General features: G+C 39.6%; 1 protein-coding gene across 3 annotated transcripts in view; it reads left to right on the top strand.

The window, feature by feature from the left end:
* The window catches only part of PDE3A (phosphodiesterase 3A), a 218173-nt gene that overhangs the window by 136225 nt on the left and 68531 nt on the right, over positions 1 to 13417 (top strand). For 2 of the 3 annotated variants that reach the window (XM_023919037.2, XM_086885495.1), the window contains exon 2: positions 5057 to 5107. In XM_023919037.2, the coding sequence (XP_023774805.2) occupies positions 5057 to 5107 (51 nt within the window). Of the gene's footprint in view, positions 1 to 5056; positions 5108 to 7823; positions 8328 to 13417 lie in introns of those variants that run through there. The other variant, XM_023919036.2, reaches the window with a different exon arrangement.

Genomic DNA, 13417 nt, shown 5'->3' with positions numbered 1-13417 from the left:
GCTCTTCTGCATGCTGATTCCCAAATATAAACAACTCTTAAAGCTGCTGGCTACCACCCAGCCAAAAGTTCTCATAATCTCATCAGTAATTAATTTTTACCACTACTAAGTGCACTAAATCCTTGCAGGAGTGGCAAAAAGGCATTTGTGCAGGTTCTCAAGCTGTCCTATTCACATCTCACAGCCAGTTTAGTGGGAAATGTTGTATTCAAGTGTTTGGCTCCCAATCACAGATGGAGCAGAGGAGCAATTTCTCTCACATTCCTGTATTCCATTTGTGTTCACCTTCCACTAGAGAGAGCAGGAGTCTTTTATGTTCACTATAATGGAAATGAGGTGTCCAGCCATGGTCTAAATCTTTAAAATCCAAGGGAATGGGCCAATGAGCTGGGGCAAGGTTCTCATGGGCATTTGGACTATGTGATCCTGTTGCAGTCTTCTTGAATCCCATTTATTGTCTTTGGTGACTATTGGCTGATTTAGCCCACTTTTGTCATCACCAACTAATTGTTTTTAGAACAGTAAAAGTGTTGTGTATGTGTAAATAAGTGTCAAGATAAAATTCCAGAGTAATGGACTATAATCTGAATAGAACTGACTTCGAATTGATTTAAAGGGCTTTATTAAACACTAAATATAACTATTTCATTGGTCCTGTTTAATACTTACGAGGGAAGAATCTGCACATTCCCTCTAATGAAACTGTGCTGAGTGCCATATTTGCTTTAATAATTCTATATGGTTTCAAAATGCTGCTGCATTCTGCTGCTGTCAACTGCCTCCCCTTTCAAAGAATATACATGGGACTGCTTGTATTTTAAATATTGTGTTTTGTTCCTGACTTGTGCCCAGTTAGGGAAGTCCTTATAATATGATTATGCCTTTTCTATTTCTCTGACTGATTTTTGGGGTTGGGTTTTTTTTTGATTGGCTTTGTTGGAGATTTTTTTACCTCATGTTTTTTTCCCCAGCCTTTGCATAGTTAGCAGTATTGCTGTTTCAAGGGTGCCAGAATTAAAACTCTGGTCCAGAAAAGATTATATAAGGGAAAAACAGGGCTTATAAACAGCTGAAAAAATTTAAATTGTCATACTTTACTTTCTGTCTTTTTATTTATTTAGATCTTCTACAGTATGTGTGGATCACATTTTCCTACAGTTCTCTAATACTAAGGAGACTAAGAATTATGGTTTATGAATTTTAATGAAAGTTGAAATCCTTATGTAATCATTTGCTGGGGCTTTAATTAAATAACCATATAGGAGAAGAACTGCATTTAGAGAGGCGAGGGCTGGAGATGCTAATTTTTAAACAGCTTTGTTCTACTTCAATATGGGTATCTCAGATATCTAATGCAGACAGTCCTTTATGCCATTCCTTACTCATTTGGAGGTATTGTTGCAGTAGTGAACATAAAGTTTTAAAACCACAAGCCAAGAAGCTTCATGGTGTTCATAGCAGAAACTTAAAGCACAGGCCACCACCCTCCATCTTCAGAAGGAGATGACCCCTTTCACTTCTCCTTTTCTGTCTGTGACTGGGATTTTGGTATTGGGGTATTTTCCATCCCTGCCTCCCCTTCCACTGACAGTCCTCATCCTCAGCTGGAATAGGGGAGTGTTTTCCCTGGAGACCTGTAAGTCAGATGTTAGGGTAGAACCAACCAGTTGGTTTTAGTGGAGCCCATGTTTTTGTGCATTCCTGAACATTCAAGAGTCATTCTTGTTGTTAAAAGCTGCTTTTTTCTGTGGGTATTAAAACTGTCAGAGATAGGTTTCCAGGACAGTTTCAGATGAAATGTAAAGTAGCTCCTTTTCTTCTAAGAAATGCATATAAGCTGTGTGGGAGTTTGATTTTGGTTTTATTCCTCCTTTTCTGCTGCTGATACACTTAGCCTGAGTTGCCTGGTCAGTAAGAATAATAAATTTGATGTTCTGAGACTGTTTATCATCACTCTGGACCAAATTGACTCCAGAGAAATTTCAGAGGAAGTGGTGGGGTCTAGAGCAAACCCATCTGTTACTGATAAACATAAATCCCCCCACTTCCAAATGCATTTTTATGTCAGTATCTGTTTGCATGCATGCACCAATCAAACAGTATATTATTTTCTTTTTCCATGATTTCAGAAGGTTGACTCACTCAAGTGGATTTATGCACACACTCTGTTTTTTTCTGAGTGTAGTTGGTTTGTTGTTTGGTTCTGTTTTTTTTTTTTAATTTTTGTGGGGGTTTGTTTATTTGTTTTTGGGCTTTGTTTTTGCTTGTAAGTCTGTTTTCTCTGTCTCTTGATTTCTATTCAGCTGGTGGAAATCGTGATTTCTACCTAGCCCAATAGCTCAGGCATATTTTCTTTGCTCCTTTTCTGGGTATCATGCTCCAGCACTTACTGTTTGTCCATGAAAAGAAAATCAGGTTCAGAAGTAATTGAGCAGAGTATGGCTTGTTGATCTAAAGAGTGTCACAGAGGTAATCATCCTTCTGTAGAGAGCTAGCCTGGAAGAGATTCTGTTACAACCTCTGGGGTTTTCTTCTTTCTCTCTTAAAGCTTGAGGCCTTTTTGTGTGGTATCCATTTCATTTTTCATTCCTTCACTCCTGTGTTAACAGGGATCATCATATGCCAAGAACATTCTAGCATGAGATGAGCACGGTTTTTTAGATAACAAGAGAGAAATGCATTTTAAAGCCAAGTAAGATTTTATAAAAATGGGGGGAAAAAGGTTGGCTTCATAGGTTGTGGATTTGACTATAATGATTGAAAACAGCCTCACTGTTTTAGCTGGTGACAGCCACAGCCCATGTCACCCAGCAGAACATCTTGGCACAGTGAGAGAGAGCAGTGGTGTGGACATTGTTTTGTGCAGGGGACAACAGATCTATCAGCAAAAAAAACGAGCATGGCTGATTCCACCAAGGCACCTTCATAGAGAAATTAAATTGGACAAGGGATGTGTAATTTGCTATAAGGAGTTTGCTCATAAAATGGTGACAAGTTAAGGAAGGGGTCACTCTGTTGGCTCCAATGAATTTGTGACTGCTTCACTGGTGACTTTGGCTTCTCTTCTGTAAGTGATGTTGACAGACACTGGGAAATGGAGCAAGGATGAGTTGTTACAGCCTTTGGACTCACTTTTCACTGTAGCATTAGCTGCTGCCACAACATCCAGTCTGTGGAGCCTGCCAGAACTGTCCACACTGGTGGAGGGGCAGGATTAGTGAGGGGGAAACAAAAGCTACCTGCAAGCTGGGAAGGAGGAGAAGTGGTGGAGCAGAGGCAGGAGTTGGCTGAAAACTCACTGTGGAGATGTGAAGCACCAGGAAAGAATGGGAATCGGGATGAGCAAACCTAGAGGTGAATGAATATTTAAGATTTAGGTGTGAGGATTAGTGGTGATCACAAGTAGCTGCCTTGGCTCACATCAGTCTGGTTTCCTGGGACTGCCTGCACTGGGAGCATCCCTACATATGGGAATAGTAATTCCAGGCCTGACTTGTGACTGCACCTCTCATTTCTGGTGGCAGTAATAAAGCAGCCTTTCACTTTTCAGTGGGCTGTGGACTCAGTGAGGGTAGGAGCATGAAAAACCTGGCAGTGGGATCTTATGCTGCACTTGGGTTTCAAGGTGTGGTGTGTACTGCCAAGTGTCCACAGAGCCTGGAGAACCACAGTGGGCACAGCCAGGCCTCTAACATTAATCCTTCCTTCTTACCTGTGAAGCTTACTTCTTTAACTCCACTGCTAAGAACCTGGAGGTGAAGATAGCCCTTATCATGCTGGGAATCACAGGCAGCCAGACTCAAGCTGAATCAATTTTCTTTTAGCCAAGTAAATTAAGAAAGCAGGAGTTACTTCCTCCAAAGCACAGGGGCTAAGAACTAAAACTGAAGAGGATTTTTTGGTCCAGAGAGGCAGGAGCCACAGAGGAAGGACAGGTACGAGCACGTAACCTTTGGTAGGTGCAAAACTGGTGTAGCTTTTGCACACCAGTTATTTACTGAGGCCAGCTTTCATAAACATCAGAGCTGTGCTTCATGGAGAACAAATGGAGAACAAATAGGGAAACCCAGCACAGCCAGTGTTTCCAGCAACAGTATGTGGAAAATAGGAAAAAAATTACAGTAAAATGATGGAGCCAGTCACATGGCTGTATCAGGTAAAAAAAAATGATGGGACTTTCCTGATTTTTGATGCATGTCTGCATATGTGGCTTGTCTCCAGTTATGGAGGTAGATAGTTGTTAGCAGTAACTTAAAAAGAAGGGGCCCTTGGAAAAGTAAAGGATAAGTAGGAAGTTAATGGAGACAATAAAAAATCTCATCATAGGAGATGCATGTGGCTTTCCTGATTTTGCAAAGGAGTTTTAAACTCTTGTCCCGGGATGAGTGTTTTAAAAGCATGTTCTGCAATAAGTGTGGGTTGTAAATCTCCTTGCCTACCTCTGAGCTGGGAGAAGGCATTTCCTTTGGGAAAGAATGTTGGGAAAAATGAGCAAGAAAATGTTCATGACTGTAAGTCACATTACATGTCACATTAACCCTCCTATCTTTCATTCACATATTTTTATATTTGCATTAAGCAATGCCTCTGTGTGTAGGAGCAAACAATGCCCAGAAGAAATCCCTAAGCAGATGTACAAAAAAAACCCACCCATAATTCAATGGTGAAACAGATTTAAAGCTGTTGCTAATTATCTTGGCTGATATAAAATATACATTGCTGATTAATCAAATGTCCCCTGGTTTTGGTGATCTCCTTGTTGATGTAACAGCTGTCCTTTTGTCAGATCAGTGTTAAACACTTGGCTAAATCCGTGGCAGTGGGAATTTTATTGGCAGGAGCAGACTTGTGATGCCAGATGTGTTTGGGTTCTGAATGTAAAGGTACAACGTTGTCTGGCTTTATTATGAAGCTAAAAGCTGTGTGAAATAAATCATGAAAGATAACCTGTTTATTTCCAAAAAAAAAATGTGTAATGGATATAAAAGCACAAGTGTTTCAATTAAAACTAATGAGTGCAATTTATGACTAACCTCTGCTTTTCTTTGTTTTTCAGCTCATGGGGCATTGTGAATGGGATCACAAACGAGGACCCAGAGGCTCACAGGTCAGCTGCTCGGTATTTTGTGTTTGATTTTGGCTTTTGCTGCATTTGAGGCATTCCTCAAGCAAGTTTTCCACCTGAGTTTGACAAAGTTGTTAATTTTGTTAATATTTGCAGGTTTTGGAGCAATGGAAAAAACACAGAGCCATGACAGCTTTCATTAATATAATTTTTGAGTTGTAATTCAAACAGTTGATCCAGACAGAGCTGAGTCATCCAACAGAAAGGTTTTTTTCAGTAGCAGAAAGATGGATTAGATGTATGGAGAAAGCATTTCTTACTCAGCTATCTCCATCAGGACATCAAAGGAATGTAATTTCAAATAATGTTTGTTTTGTTTGGTGTTTTGTTTGGTTTCATTTTAACCTGACAAACTTGTAAAACTTGGATGGCTCTCTCACTGTGAATCCTTTCATTACTGACCAAGGTGTTAGAGCTGTGTGGGGAGGTGCAGAGAAGCCATGTGCAGCCACTGGTTTGCTCTTGACCTGTCATTGGAAGGAAATTATGCCAACAGTGTTAATTGTTAATACATTTAAATAACATTATTGAACATTAAATAACATTAACAATAAATGTTAATACATTTCAAAATTGTCTACAGAATTACAATTGCTGCAAACGAGACATCACTACCAATACTGATGTTCAGGAATTTTCCTGCTTGGGTGTAAAACCTAGTGTTGAAAGAGCACAAATACATTATTAGAGCTCCAGCATTTTGTACTTGCTTTCACTTCAGGTGAAGGATTTCCATATGGATATATTGTACAAATGACAGTCCAGATGTGTCATAAAAGCATTAAAGGATCTATAATAGGGTGGGAAAACTGTAGAATCGTAGAAGAAGCTTGGGTTGCAAGGGACCTTAAAGATCATCTCATTCCAACCTCATGCCATGGGCAGGGACACCTTCCACTGTCCCAGGCTGCTCAGAGCCACAGCCTGGCCTTGGACATTTCCAGGGATGGGGCAGCCACAGCTTCTCTGGGCAGCCTGTGCCAGGGCCTCCCCACCCTCACAGAAAATAATTTCTTCCTAACATTTATTCTAAACTCACTCTCTGGCAGTTTGAAGGCATTTCCCCTTGTTCTCTCACACAGTTCCTGATGAAGAGTCCCAAAAAGACCCAAACTTTCTGATTACCCTGTGCTATGAGTGCCCAGACACAAAAACCAAGGAAGAAAAGTTTCATTAGAGAGAAGAAAATATGCCTCAGTTATTCCACTGTTGCTTTAGATTCTCTCTTTTACATTACTCTGAAAATTGTCTCGATAGGAATAGTGTTAAACCTAATTTAATTAAGTCCCTTGAAAGGTTAGGAGAAATGAAGGAGGTTCTGATTTTTGCATGTGATAGAAAATACTTTTTTTATCCTTTTTGTGATTCATTGTTGCCAGTGTGCGTCTTAAAAAACGCACCCCTGGTAAAAAACAAGATCTGTCTGAAAAATTAAGGTGAGTGATGTGTTAGATATACTTAAATACCTTAACACCTAGAAAGAAAAAAAAATTGAAGCGGAATCACTGGTTTACCATGATGTAAAATTATAATCCACATATAAAGTTATTCTATCAAGACTCATTAAAAGAGCTCTGATTCAGTGCAAGGTGTTGGGTTTTTTTTAAGACCTAGTAGGTTTTCTATGGCATGTGTTGAAACATGAGGGGAAGCTGCTACAGTGCATGTCATACTTCTTAATGGCCCACTTGGAAAACACGCTCCTTTTCTGCACGTAGGAGTTAAATGCAAAGTGCTGTAGTTACAGGTAGGGATGGATGTCAAATGAAATCCACCGATGGGAATTTCTGTTTGCAGCAGTTTGTCTTGTGATAAGCATCTGCAATTCAATAGAATGTAAATGGCAGGAGTAAAAAGCCTACAATGTTTAACTTGCTCATGGCTTCTACCATGGCCATCCTTGCACTCCCCTTCTAAGGGACTGCCCACATATATGTGTATGTATGTTGTAGGATTCCTTTTCTTTTGGAATAATTATACTATTAAGGCTGCTCTAATTAGATTGAATTATAGGTTGCCTTACAAAGAGCGGTGAGTTCCTGGCTACATACTTGCTCTTTTTTCTTCCCCCCTATTCTTTTTTCATCCCTGAAGACAGCACTGCCTGCTCTAAGTGCTTCGTGCTGAGAATTTACTCTATGGGTTTGAAATGAAGCAGGAAGTGAAAAGTGAATTTCATTGCATTTCATGCTTAATATTAAAGATTAATACATGTTAGAATTAAGCATTTAGGCATGAAACTTCAAAATTGAGTTCCAAATTAAAGAAATTCCTAAGTGTTTAGGAATATTTAATCCTAAAGAAATCTAAACCTAAAGAAATCTCTCTCTTTCAAATATACACATGCAGTCTGTAGAACCACATCATGTGAGGGGAAAATATTCATACCCATTTTTCAGTGTTGGCACATGCCACAAGAAAGTGTGACTAGCAGAATTCATCTTCGGGATATTATTGCTCTGCAGAAAAAAAAAAATATGCAAATTTTGTGTTTTAATCATTCTACAAGAACACAATACTTGATACTTCCAAGATCTTTCAGGTGGGACCCACGGCACACTTTTTGCACACGTTTTTATGAGGGCTCTTGGATGTGTGGGAGTAATTTGTTGCTTTGTCATCAAGACTTGTTTAGCTTGCTGGAGATGTAGGCGTAGCCCCAGAGTCAGTGGAATCGAGCAATCCTTCCTCCAGCGCTGTAAAAGAATTATGATGGAGAGAGAAACACAGGTCCAGCCTTTTTAATTTCTCTTTAACTCTAAAAGCTCTCAATTATATATCCGAGGTGCTGCGTTTTACCCCTCTAGTTCCTAAGCAACAGCTATTTTCAGATTGAGTGCGTCTGGTGTTGTCTACCTACTTCAGGCTTCTTTCTGGGAGGTAGCTCGTCACTGGGAGCCAGGCTGTTCACTGCCTCAGCCTTTTGTTGTGGCACTGCAAGGACACAGATGCTTTAGAGGAGCAGGAGAAGCTGGGGGTCTAACCCGTCTAACCTCGCAGCTCACAAAATCTTGTGCGCAACGGGGAGTTCTGCCATCTACGATGAAGAGCAGGAGTCAGAAATAAGGTTCTTGCCACTGGTTTGGGACAGAAGCCTTTCTCTCAAGTCTGGAAAAGCCTCTAGAGCAGATTCAGAGCCATGAGCCGGAAATCTCTGTACTTGCTGAAGCGTAGGTGGGAGTCGATTCCTGCTGCTGACCAGGTACTGTGCTCTGGGAACCTGTTGTGTCTTAGTCTGCCCTCAGTGCCACTGTAGAGAGACTTACAGAGATTTAATGGGGGTGTAGGGGTTCTCTGAACACAGTGAGAACCAGCTGACCTTGATATGTGCTTTCCAAGATGAATGCTGCAAAACGTTGGTAAAGCTGATTTTTGCAAGAGCATGTGCTTGTGAGCGTGGAGATGCCATGGCAGCCCAATAATGCAGATGGATTTAACCAATAAAGTCTCCCTGTCTCAAAAAGGAGACTTTTCTAAAGGCTTTTAGGAGTATTTTAAACTGAGTGGCTAAGGAAAATTGTAGTCTACTGTTGATGGGTTCCCTGGTGCACGGCTTTTTTTGTGTTTCATATCTTACATGTATGTCTGTGTGTATGAAGCCACTGAGGCAGAACCTCAGCGTCTTCAGGGTCATCTTGGCTGATGTGTCATTCCAAGTGTGTTAACTGAGATGAGAGTGAAGCAGATGTAAACAGAACATATGTAAACATCTGCTGGGAAAAGCAAATACTGTCACCAGAAGCAGGACTAAGATGTGATGAATGGCAGTGTGATTAGTGTGTTTCCTACTTCTTGCTCCAGGCACTCCAAGGTTCTCTGCTTTTTTTATTTTTATTTTTTTTTCAATAACTTGCTTGGGATGTACAGCTAATAAAATAAATAATTATAGAAAGAATATTGGTGAGCTAACAGCTCCACTCTCTTCTCAGTCATAATTCTATCTCACTTTTCCATTTATAAAACATTTGACTATGAATGGTAGACTTTAATCATTTAATAGGAAAAAGACAATTGTTTGACAGGATGGACAACAGAAATACATCTCAGTTTTTGAGAAGCATCCTCCTGTGTATTTTTAAGAGGGAGAAGGGAAGGGCAGATTACACACCACATTTTATGGAGCTGTAGATTTTAAAGATAAATTATACCACTTGGAACTTTTAGATATATCAGACATACCAGCTGTCAAAAAAAAACACCCCGTGCTGTCACATTATTATTCACAATAAAATAATAAGATATTGTTGATTAATACAATTTTATTGTACTGTAAAGGAATTTAATTGATCCAGATCAGTGGAGCATTCTTAAATTTCCTAGAAAAGAAAGGATAAAGAAACGCTCTGTTAGGAAGTGAGTAATTTGTCATGTTGTTTATGTTGAGAAGATGTAGAGACACTAATGTTATTTCAAAGGAAAGCTGGTTTTCAGCCTTTTCCAGCATTTCCTTTGAATCACTCTAACCCTAATGTTGAATTGCATCATATGTTGTATTGTAACACAATATGTGGGAAAAATAAGTGTTCCTCACCTTAGTGTGAGGTGAGCTTGGCTGCACTGAGCTATGAGTTCCACTTCACATGCTCTGGAGAGTTTTAAAAGAGGAAAGGAAATTTCCCTGACCCATCTGCCACTCTGGGAGAGTGAGACTCAGAAAGTGATGCACATGAAAACAGTTAACGTGAGCATAGTGTGAGTCTGTAAGGACTGACTGAAGGAAAATGCAGTTACTGTGCAAGATGAAATCCCCAAAGAGGCAAATTCCTGAGTGTTTCAGCTGATTCTGTTCACAAGTTATTGTATAAAAATAATACCTCTGCCTTTTGGTGCAAATTTCACTCTTTAGTCCTTAAAGGGATGTAGTTGCTTAACTGAGTTCTAGGCTGACCTTGACAAAATGACTTTTTATTTAAGTAGTAACATTGTGAGCTACTTCTCTACTCAGAGCAGGTAAAATTTGTGTTAACAAATAAAAAAAAAACTCTCCAAATGGGCTTATTGCCACCTAAAATGAAAACAAAAAAAAATAAAGGAAGGAAAAAAAATCAAACTAAAAGTGGGATATTTGGCTTGATCTTGTTTCTAGTGAAAATCAAGTGGCAGGTCTGACTTTTAAGAAAGTGGGAGCTGCAAGTCCACAGTGAAGTTTGATATTCTATTTGAGCATACTTTCTGGTTTTTTTAAGTCATTAAAAATAAATATTATTAAAATATCATTAAAAGTGACTTTTATTCCTCATCTTGCATACTCTGCATGAATTCAAATGACACCCAAAACTGTTTAGGTGAGGGTGAGCAGCCTGAGATGTAAGGGTAGAGAAAAAACAAGAGCAGTTATGATGTCTGTAGACAATATAGTTGGAGGTTGTTGGTTTGGGGTTTTTTTTGGTTTTCTTTTTTTTTGGAGCTAGGTTGTTATATAATTTTATTTTTGATCTTTTGAGCATTGTTTATGCTCTCAGACACTACATCACAGAGGTCTCCATGGTTTCCAGGCTCTGGTATGACAAAGGAATTTTCCGCTCATTGTTTTGTATTTTATGTGTGTGAAAGAGTGAGGAAAGTAGATTTAACTGTGAACCCTGAATTAGATATTTTTGGGTTTGGTTGATGAAAAATGTCTGATCTACCTGCTCATTTTTATATGTGGAAGATATATCTTTATCCTGTGGGTGTTTTGCATGGGTAAATTAATGCTAAATAGTGATAAATTAAATACCATATATTAACCTCTATTTAACAAACTGTACCATTTCTTAGTTCTTGAATGGCTTTGTCAATAACTTCAGAAAGCCTTGCCTTTATATAACTAAGGAATGAATTTGTGAATGCTTTTCTTTCTCATCCATCCAGCTGTTCAGATTGCTTGGAAGCCCTCCCTGAAATTTCAATACAGATTTGGGGTGGTAATTCTCTGTTGGTTTTATTTGTTCTGTGTGCCTGAGGATCTTGTTTCTTAGACTCATCCTAAGTTTCTATTCCTGAGAGCTGCAACTGAGAATGCTTTCACTGTATAGATATGGATTTTAAATGTTGTGGCAACCAGATGAGCCAGAGGTGTTAAATATTTGCTGTAGTGCTATTGAGTATTTCCATCATTCCCTGTAAATTTCATGAGCTGTAGCCTTTGAGCATAAGTTGGTTTTGATACTGGTCCTAAGACTAAAATCTTCCCACATTATCCCATGATATAAATTTCTAATTATTTCATTGATAACTGTGAACTTAAAAACCCAAGCTAGATTTCCACAACGATGAGTTGCTAGAGGGATTTACACACACGTAGCTGTGGACAGTGGAAAGGAATGAACCATGCAGTCCAGTAAAAGCAGTAATATTTTTTTGGGTAGGAATTCATGCTCACAGCAGTGTAAGCAGTGGTAATGCTTTCTGTAGCATTAAGTCACCTTAAGTTTAGACTGTGATGGATCAGTGTAAAGCCCATGAAGACGTGCTTCCCTCACCTGCCAGTGATTTGCAGCACAGGCAGTTTGCATGTACAGGGCAATATCCTGTTCCTCACCACTGATGTGGCAGGTGGGACAAACTTCCACAGTCTGCAACCCATGCAGGGTGCTAAGCAGCAAATAAACTGATCCTGACCGAGTCATAACTGTGAAATGACAAACCAAGGGATTTTCTGAGTTCAATATAACATTACATCATGCAGCCACCATATTCACTCTGCATTCATGTATAACATGCTGGGACACATCACTACAGTGATCTTTGTATCCAACCAAATCCCTTCTGCTTCACCTGAAAACAGTTTAAAAGAAAAAAAAAAAAGGTTCCCTGTTAAGAGTGTTTTTGTGGGTTTTCACAGTTATTCGTTGTTAATAAAACCTTACATTATCCTTTCATTCAGCAGACAAGCTTTCAAAGCTTTCGTGGCAGAGCAGAGATTTGCAGGGTTTGGGATGTTATGAGAAAGAGGCCTCAGGGGAGGGTTGTGGGTTGGTTGGAATATGGAGCTGGGGCTGGGGGAGGAAAGTTGCTTTTGCACAGCAGGAAAGGTGCAGAAAGCTGAGTCTGGGATTGAAAAATGATCTCGGAAATAATTCCTTGCTTTCTAATTCAGCAGATGATGCAGAGCAGAAAACCATCTCAAAGAAATAATCTGCCTCAAATTTGTCCTTGCTTCTCTTAAAAGGACAAGATGAGCCACAGGCACTACCTGGGACAATTTCTTTTTGTCCTGCAGGCTTTCTACCCTGCTACTCTGAGATAAGACAGGATCTGTCATACTGGCAGTTTTGACCCAAATGATGTGGGCAAACCTCCTGCAACCTCCTTCCACATCACTCCTAGGATGGAGAAAAACCTTTTAAATGGTGTCAGCCACCCTGTGAATCCTCTTTGCTCTCAAATTCTCTATCTGAAAATGACTGGCAGGGAGACAGGAAGCTCAATAATGACTTCCACTCTCTCATGTCACTATTCTTCATAACTAAGCAGGAGCTCAACACAGATTTCCAGAAATGTTGTCGTTCTTCTTCAAAACTCTTCTCCACCATTATTCCTCCCAGGTTTGTAGTCCAAGTCCTGGTGCTGGTCAGGCAGTCCAGTGTGACAGAGAAGCTTGCTGACAATACTCAAATTGTATTTTACTTCATTCAGTGAGCAAGTTCCAGTTCAGGAAGGTTGCAATTTGTAGGATCACAGCTGTGCTGCAGATCAGTGCAGTTTGGAAAAGGAATCAGTACTGAAATGCAGACAGGAGTGGGAGATCATATCCTGGTGAAATGACTCCTTGAAGAAGCAGCATGGTAGGAATGTAAGAAGTTTGGCACAGTGCCATTTGTCTCAGTGTTTTGAAAAGTGGAGATAGTAGCAAAAGCTGGTAATTCTTTACTTTTCCTAAGGCTGGGGAGTGCATGTCCACTGGTGTGATACAGATATAGACTGGCTGTGGCAATTGCATTGAGAAGATGGGATTGTGAACTGACATCATTCAAAGCATAGGAAGGAGTTTTTTTTTCTATCTGGGGTGAACAGACTCCTGAAACACCCCTTAATTTCCCTGCATTTTTCCCTCTTTCTGGCAGTTTTCATAATTTAATTTTTAGCAGTTTCCATAATTTTGTTAACTCGTTTGTTTTCAGAACCCTGGTTTTTATATGGTGTGATTTTCTGACTAAAGCTTCTATTTCTCAGTTGCCTTTTATAAATGTAGAGTCTTAAGATGGTCAGGTTAAGAGATTTTGTTCATGTTCTTTTTTGGTGGGCTGGGGTTTGGTTTGAGTTTGTGGGGGGTTTTTTTGTTTGCTTTGGGTTTTTTGTTTTCTAGCT

This window comes from Cyanistes caeruleus, chromosome 4 (genome assembly GCF_971803275.1).
Source record: "Cyanistes caeruleus chromosome 4, bCyaCae1.hap1.1, whole genome shotgun sequence".
Classification (NCBI taxonomy): Eukaryota; Metazoa; Chordata; class Aves; order Passeriformes; family Paridae; genus Cyanistes; species Cyanistes caeruleus.
The sequence above is the reverse complement of the archived record's forward strand: the minus strand, read 5'-3'. Positions and strand labels throughout refer to the sequence as shown.